This window comes from Camelina sativa, chromosome 14, assembly GCF_000633955.1.
Source record: "Camelina sativa cultivar DH55 chromosome 14, Cs, whole genome shotgun sequence".
NCBI classification, from domain to species: Eukaryota; Viridiplantae; Streptophyta; class Magnoliopsida; order Brassicales; family Brassicaceae; genus Camelina; species Camelina sativa.
In genome coordinates, this window is record NC_025698.1 from 20,865,552 (window position 1) to 20,873,658 (window position 8,107).

The 8,107-nt window shown below is 30.1% G+C and overlaps 1 protein-coding gene across 1 annotated transcript; it reads left to right on the forward strand.

Annotated features, from left to right (window-relative positions):
* On the forward strand, positions 4,639-6,209 carry LOC104742095. The gene is made up of 3 exons (XM_019235939.1): positions 4,639-4,751; positions 4,848-4,894; positions 5,279-6,209. The coding sequence occupies exon 3, from the start codon at positions 5,281-5,283 to the stop codon at positions 5,797-5,799; it is 519 nt and encodes a 172-aa protein (XP_019091484.1). The 5' UTR covers positions 4,639-4,751; positions 4,848-4,894; positions 5,279-5,280; the 3' UTR covers positions 5,800-6,209.

The window sequence follows — 8,107 nt, forward strand, 5'->3', positions numbered from 1 at the left end:
GCTATACATAGGCATGACCAGAGTTACGGTTGTCACGGTTAAGGTTTATTAACCATCGGTTATGGTTAGAAATTTTTGTAACCTTGTTAAACGGTTAAACGGTTACGTTTAAATACAATTACTGTTATATACGGTTACGGTTATTTGATAATATGATACAGTTGATATTATTTGATGATATAATATAATTGATTTTATTTATTTATAATTAATATGTTTTTATAGTGTACTCATATTTCTATATATCATATGATTCATATTAAATAAATCATTATTCATATATTTTATTATGACCAAGTAAAAATTTTGATTTGAGAAGTTTCTAAACGCGTGGATCTAAACCCAAATAAGTATATGGATAAAATTGTCAATAATTGGGTGCATGTGTTGACAATGCTAGTAATCATGAATTTTACAAATTTTAAGAGAAAAGAAATAATTTTGTTCTTGGAGTTTGATGGGTTAACATGTTGTGTGGTAGTCTAAAAAAAAGTTTTTCAGTGGAAGAATGTGAAGAAGTTGACGAGGAAGAAGAAGAAAAAGAGTATAACGAAGAACCAAACGATAAAAGTTACGATGGCAATTAACACAAAATTTGACAATGAAAAGAACAAGAAAGAATATGAAGAATAAGAAAATATTGGATAAAAAACACGAAAACATAAGTGGTAACGATCAATTAAATATGAAAACGAGTTAAATTCATGATTATAATATTGTTTCGTTTTTCTGGTGGTCAAAGAAAATGGTTTAAGATATGTGAGGTCATCAATTTGATTTGGCTCGCCTGGACGTAAAGTTAAATTTATGATTTTTTTTATCAGATTTGATTTTATAACACCACTGATTTTTATATTTTAAAAAATTTGTATCTGAAATTTAGTTTTTTTCCTTAGTACTAATTTTTATTTTTTTATGAGGTAATATTTTATTACCGTAATCAATCATATATAATTTTTATCAAAATATATCAAATGAACCTACGCGTAGGTTGTGGGATTCAAACCCTAGTTTGTATAAAAGAAAGTTTCAGAACACACAGAAGAAAGAAGAGTCTAGAAAGACGAACATATTTATTAAAATAAGTCATGTCCAGCGATTGTATTTTTATCATTTTGACAGACTTTTTTGGAAAAAAATTGGACCAAGATTACTAGATTAGTATAATACTAGTGAAATTTCAATATTAAATGAGACTCATTCTTCTAAAAAAAAAATAACAGTGTCTTTATTCACTACAGTCATTAAACGGCTGATTACTAGTCTTAACAACATTATTTGAAAAAAAAAAAAGACATTCAATAGTTGCACAAGAAGGTTGATTTTATTATTCAATCAAACCCAAGGCACATAGTTGCAAAAGTGAAAGATTCTACATAAAATAACATATTAGCTTTACCCCTTGGTTAAAAAATCGCTTCGACGCTTAGCGGACGTTTGTGTGGGATCTTAATGCCTAAAAACAGAATCAGAAACTAAACAATAATTAATTAAAAAGTTTATTTTTAAAATTATTTTATTAAAATAATAAATATGTGGTATTAATTATATTTATAGTTTGGTTCTTGTTATTGAAAAAAATACAATATAAAATACAAAACTACAATTACATAAAAATATTTTCATGCATTTACTACAATTTTGAAAATATCTTATATTACGAAACAAAAATATTATCTAAAACATCCTATATTATGAAAAAGAAGGAGTATTATATTATAAAATATCATAAATTCTCAATCTAAATGTTTAATAACAGGAAAAAACTGTTTTATACTTGTAACCTAAACATAATCAGATTAGGTGGATAATAATCAGATTAGGCAGAAATTAATTAGATGACTGATCTTTTTAAGGGATCATACTATAGTATTAGGCAGAGATTAATATAGATTAATAAATATTATGAACTATCATATAATACTTCTGATAAATAAATATATTGAAATTTTTCTGCATATATTGTGATTAAATTTTTTTTTAAAATAAGATATATTAATGTATGAAGAAAAAAATGTGTGTTTTAATTTTTTACATTGGCGGTTGGTAAACTAATTTATGTGGTTAATAAATTAATAAATTTTATTTGCTTACAATTACAATATTATAATTACTACTTCAAAATATTTCACAAAATAATGATGTAAATACAACAAACAAATAATATAAACTGTAATATACAACAAAGAAATTAAAATACTATAATATTTTAAAATAATTAGTATTCAAAAAGATATATATATATATATATATATATATATATATATATATATATATAGAGATTTACTGAAAAATTGTAGAGAATTTGTTAGAACTACCCCTTTTGGGATATCCCTTTCCAAAAATACCCCTTTTTTGAACATTTTTATTTTTACCCTCTTTTACATAATTTCAATATGTTAAATTAATTTTTAGGAATTTTTTTTAGGTTTGGGTTCTCTATATTACATTTAGGACATAGTTTTGAGGGGTTAGGATTTAGTATTTGGATTTTAGGATTTAGAATTTAGTTATTTTATTTATAGAAAAAGGTATTTTTGAAAATTGACAACATAAAAGGGTATTTTTAAAAAGTAACATATGAAAAATGATATTTTTGAAAACCCTTCAAATTGTTATATTAAAAATAAATATTATCTCAAACAAAATAATTTTTTAAAAGAAATATAAAAATAAAATTTATCATTATATTATAAATTTTAGAAAAAATGTTGATCAGTGTTGTAAATCACGAAGATCTCCTAGTTAGTCATTAATAGAGAAACACATTTGCAAAAAAGATGATATGTCAGTAACACAGAGCTTAAGACACATTTTATCAGCCAACCCTCAAAACATCAACTTATTTACAACTCTGCCATTATAGTTTTTTTTTAACACAAAAATATGTTAAACCTAGACGTGCCTCTCAAAAGGCAGAACCTCTCCTCTCACTTATAAATACATTCTTTTTATCACTAACATCTACATCACCAGTCACGAGAGCAAGCAAACAACTCCACAATTCTAACAATAATCCATCTACAATTTTGACATGTCTTCTTTCAGCAGTGTTTCTCATTTCAACCCGAAGTTTGAACTACATAATAGAACTGAAGTTGTACCTGCATCTAAACTAGATTATGTCCCATTCGTGAAGCTTTATGTCCGTCGTTTTTTATCATAGTTAGAAAAATAGTCAATACAAATCACCTACAGATGTAATTTATGATGAGATTCCTCCTAAATTCGTGTATGATATAAATAAAAAACATTAGAAGAAAAAAAGTGAAAATGATTTTTTTCCCAATTGGCAGTTTGATAGTCTCCATTTATTTTTATTCTATTTTCTATACACAGACAAATCTTTCTAACAAAAAAAATCTATCTTACATTTCCACAGGTTCCAAAAGGTGCACGTCACATACCAATTGTTCGTACTTATAATGTATAGAAAAGGTTTCAGTACTTATAACGTCACATACCAATCAAAGGAGACAGACTCACAAGTGGAAGAAAAAGAATCAAAATAAGCATGATAACTACGAAGCTAATACTCTTCTAGAGTAAAGAATTTTATGTGTATTACGATATAGGAATAAGCACAATAATATGATTTCGAGAAATCCATTAATAATATGTGTATTTCATTTGGAAAATTTCTATTTAATTTCATATTCATCTACATATTAGCCATACCCCAATAACATAAATTCCATATATAATGATGTACAGTTTTTTAACAATATAATATTATCAGCATAATAAGTTTGGTTAAAAAACAAACAAGAATAACAACACATTATGTAACAACTGTATTATTATTCTGTTTTAACAAACGATGCATAATTATTTTCCTGTTTTAATCAACTACTGCTAAATATTTTTCTGGTATTAAAAAAAAAAATGTACTTCTTTAATTCGATATATATTAATATATAGGAGATTCTAAAATGAATATGATATATGTTTCATTTTTAATCCAAAAACTCTGCCATATTTTATGGATAAATTTTCCTATGCCCTATCGTAAAACGACAATAAAAAAAAAGATATAAACAAAAAAATAACTATTCGTTCACTACAAAAATTTTGGTTTTTAATTGCACAACAAAAACGCTATCTTAATATTACGATAGCGTTATCGTATCGCCCACAATAATAGGTCGACCACTTTAGATAGCGCTTTTCTGTTGTGCTATCTAAACTCAAATACTATTTTTTGTCTACTCTATTATATTATATAATAGCACATTTGTTTAGCTATAAATAATTAGCATTCATAGTGTTAATAAATTGTGACAATAGCATTCACTATGTTTTTATTTATTTTTATATATTTTTAAGTGAAAATAGACCAGATTGAAATAAATTTGAAAAAAAATTGCCCGATTGACATCCTCTTGTAGGGTAAAACTAGAATGACACAATATTGTGTTTCAATTACCAAAAGCCCAATTTGGTGTCTTAATAAAAAAAATAAAATAGGAAATAAAAATTAAGAGAGATAAAATCTAGTTTATCAAACTCAAAACCCGACATTCGTTTTTTTTAACAACCCGAAACTTTGTTTCTTCCGCCTGCGAAGAAGAGGTTTTACAGTCCAGAAAAAAAAATCTGATATTTCTTCATCTTCCGCCGGCGAATTAGAAGAGTAATCACCGTTCCCCTCTTGTTCCAGCCAAATACAGACGCCGTCGTAGTTGGGTCTCATCTTCCGCCGGCGAAATAAGAACCATAGTGGCTTCGGTGGTAGTCGATTTTTTCCGGCGGTGAGTGTTTTAATGGATTATTAGAATATAAAACTGAATTGTTATTTGCAATTGTAGATTAACCCTGTTTATGTTTTGGGTCTTGCTCTTTAATAGTTTTGGTGATCTTCAAAAGCATCAGTGGGTATTTCTTCATAAATCCGGTAAGGCTTTTTGTCTATAATGATATGATTTTGTCTCGAATTAACACTGTTTTTGTTTAGGGTCTTGAGTTATTGCATGATTTGGTCTCGAATTGATATATTTTTTGTGTGTAGATTTGTTCAATTTTGAGATATTGCTTATCGAATTCTCTTTGATTCTTATAAATGAGAAATTCGTTTTTTTTTTTGGATTAGAAGTATCTAACAATTTTGTGTTACCTAAATGAGAGATTTGTTTCATCGATGGTCTCAAAATTTAGTTTAAAATTGTTATATTGAATTAGTTTAATGTTTTCACACATGTTTGCTATACCTATTCAATCAAGTATTTATCTTGTTAGCTACCTTTTCCTATTTTTTTATGCTTTCTTTTTGTATATTTAGGAATGACATCTTCGAGCACTAGCATCATATATCCTCCTCTACTTTATGAAGAAGGGAAATCGCCTCTCCAACATAGGAGCATGAACCACAATTGCTTTGTGTCCAAAATTGGGATTTTGAAAGAAGGATTAGGGGTGGACGTGTGGGATAAACTGAAGGAATCATCTCTTGCAGTGTTTATAAATTTTGCTGAATTGGAATACACATGGGTTGCGCAGAGAGTTCATTTTCTACTCACACATAAGCTGAGAATAAACAACTTTCATGAGGTTTGGTATTTGATTGATGGTAGACCAATTAGATTTTCTTTAAATGAGTTTGCGGAGATAACAAGTTTAAATTTTGATGCATTTGACCCTTTAGACAACTTTGATGTTGATCACCATGATTTCTTGAAAGAAATGAAAATACCAACAACCATGGATGGTCATATGTGGAGTGAGTTGCTAAAGGTGCTTGATTTTAGCAAAACATGGCATGTTGATAAGAGGTTGATGGTTGGTAGGTTATGTCTATTGTGAGTATGCGTACATGGAATTCATCATACATCTAGAATCCCGTTGGCGACCGCAAAAAGAGTTTTAGATCCAGTCGCTTTTGAGAAACATCCATGGGGTTGGGTGGCTTTTAGTAGTCTAGTGAATTCTGTTAAGATTGTTGACTATGATAAAGATTCATAAACCGTACATGGGTGTGTTCATGCTATGTTGATTTGGCTGTACGAGAGTGTTACTGGAATAGGAGAAAGTTATGGGTTTAGAAGGACAAAAACGACTAGTGTTCCACTTCTTGATTGGCGATCATCTCGAAAACGTATCAACTTCACAAACCTCATCAAAAAAGAGAAGGAGTTGCACGGACAGGTTAATAGTGGTGCTAGTTTGTGACTATTTTTAAAAAAAAAATACTTTTGACCTGTTGTTATAAATTGTGTAGAACCAGTCCTAAGAAAAAGAGATTGAAAGAGAGTGATCCTAAATATGAAGAAGGAGAAAATGTTACCAACATGGAGGTAAGGTTTTGTTATCTTTCCATTTACATGATTACCATTTTTTCCTTCTCTATTATGATATTAACAGAGAAGTTATTGTAGGATGCTAAAGATGAGTAGAAAATTTTTTTTGATAGTTGGAGGGCGATAGAAAAACTGAATGAGACTATTTCTGACTTGGGCAAGACCCTCATCACTCGAATGGATGCATTGGAGAGCAAATTTGAAACATTTGTTGATAAAAAATGACTCTCATAGAAGAGAAGATGAGTGAGAGGATTAAAGCATTGGAGAAAGAAATAAAAGAGGGAAAAACCACTGATATACCAAATGATGCCACTTCGCACACCATTGAAGATGATGAGGGAACAAGTAAAGCACATGTAAGTTACATTGTTGCTCGATGACATGCATTTTTCTTTTGCCTCATATTCTGATGTTCCTTTTTTTTTTTTTGGGAATGTTCTGTTTTGTTGCAGTCAAGGATTGTTGAAATGAAGCAACCATCACATGATGAATTTCCAGTTCAAAAGGTGGTGAGGAAGGTATCAGAGAATCTTCTTCTCTTTGAAAAGAAGGAATCTGTTAAGGTTGAGAAGAAGAAAACTTCCAAGAAAAAGAAGATAAATGGTCTTAGCTCTGACGATGTTGAAGATATTACTACCCTAATTCAGAAGGCTAAAGTGAAAATAGCTTCTAGTGCTGAAGACACATGGTCCAACCAGGAAGACCAGTTGGCTAGTAAAAAACTTGAGGTGACACTAAAAAGCCTTGGAGAGGCTTTAACAAAGTTGGATGGACCTGGACCTTCGAAGCAGCAAAGACGAGTGCCACAATTGGCAGAATCGCAGAAGTTCCCTTACCTTGGTAACTCGACAGTCAAGCGTATCATTACAGATGGTGATGTTGTTTTATGCGATCATCTTAAGCCTACAAATGATGAGAAACATCAGAGACTTCTGGATTTGCTCAGCCTTGATAAGTATAATTCAACAACTCTAAATAGTTTATAAAATATCATTATCTATATATGTACTAACTCATTATTTCATTAACAGGGAAGAACAACTTAGCACCATCACTGCAGCTGTGAAATTCTATTGGAAAATTATGACTCCAAGGAAACATTGGCCAAGCGATGACTATGGATGGTTGACAGACCATGTAAGTAAATCCAGAAATTTTTTGCTTATTTTTGTACAACTGATTTAATCACTACTATTATTTTCCTTATTCTAGTTATGTTTTCTTGAATGTAGCACATAGGTTTTGCAATGGCTATGTTCCGGAGAAGATATATGTGTGATCCTTGTCCGTATCCTATAAACCTCATAGCCTTCTCAGACCAAGATCTGATCACAACATTGTGCAATGACTACAACTAGTTTGATATGGGGCCTAAGAATTTTGTGTTAAGGGATTCCTAAGTGAAACACGTTTATGGTGGATTTCTGGAGGAGTCAGTTACGTACAAGAAATGGTGGATTGATGTTGATAACTTATACGCTTGTCTCTTTGTCAATAAAAACCATTGGGTGGTTTTGGATATTGACTTGCGGGGTACGAAGATTCACATCTATGATAGCATCCCAAGCTTGGTGAGTGATGATGACATGGCTATTTACTGTTTGCCTTTAAGGCGAATGATCCCAACGATGTTAAGTGATATGATTCCTGAGACGATTCGTAAGAAGAGTAAAGCAATGATGGAATTGAGAAGATTGAAGAAGAACGTCCCTCGGAATGAAAATCTGGGTGATTGTGGAGAACGTCCCTCGGAATGAAAATCTGGGTGATTGTGGTATCTACGCTCTAAAGTATATTGAATGTTTAGCTCT

Coding starts and splice junctions, on each gene's coding strand:
- LOC104742095 (XM_019235939.1), top strand. CDS start 5,281: ATGACATCTTCGAGCACTAGCATCATATATCCTCCTCTACTTTATGAA.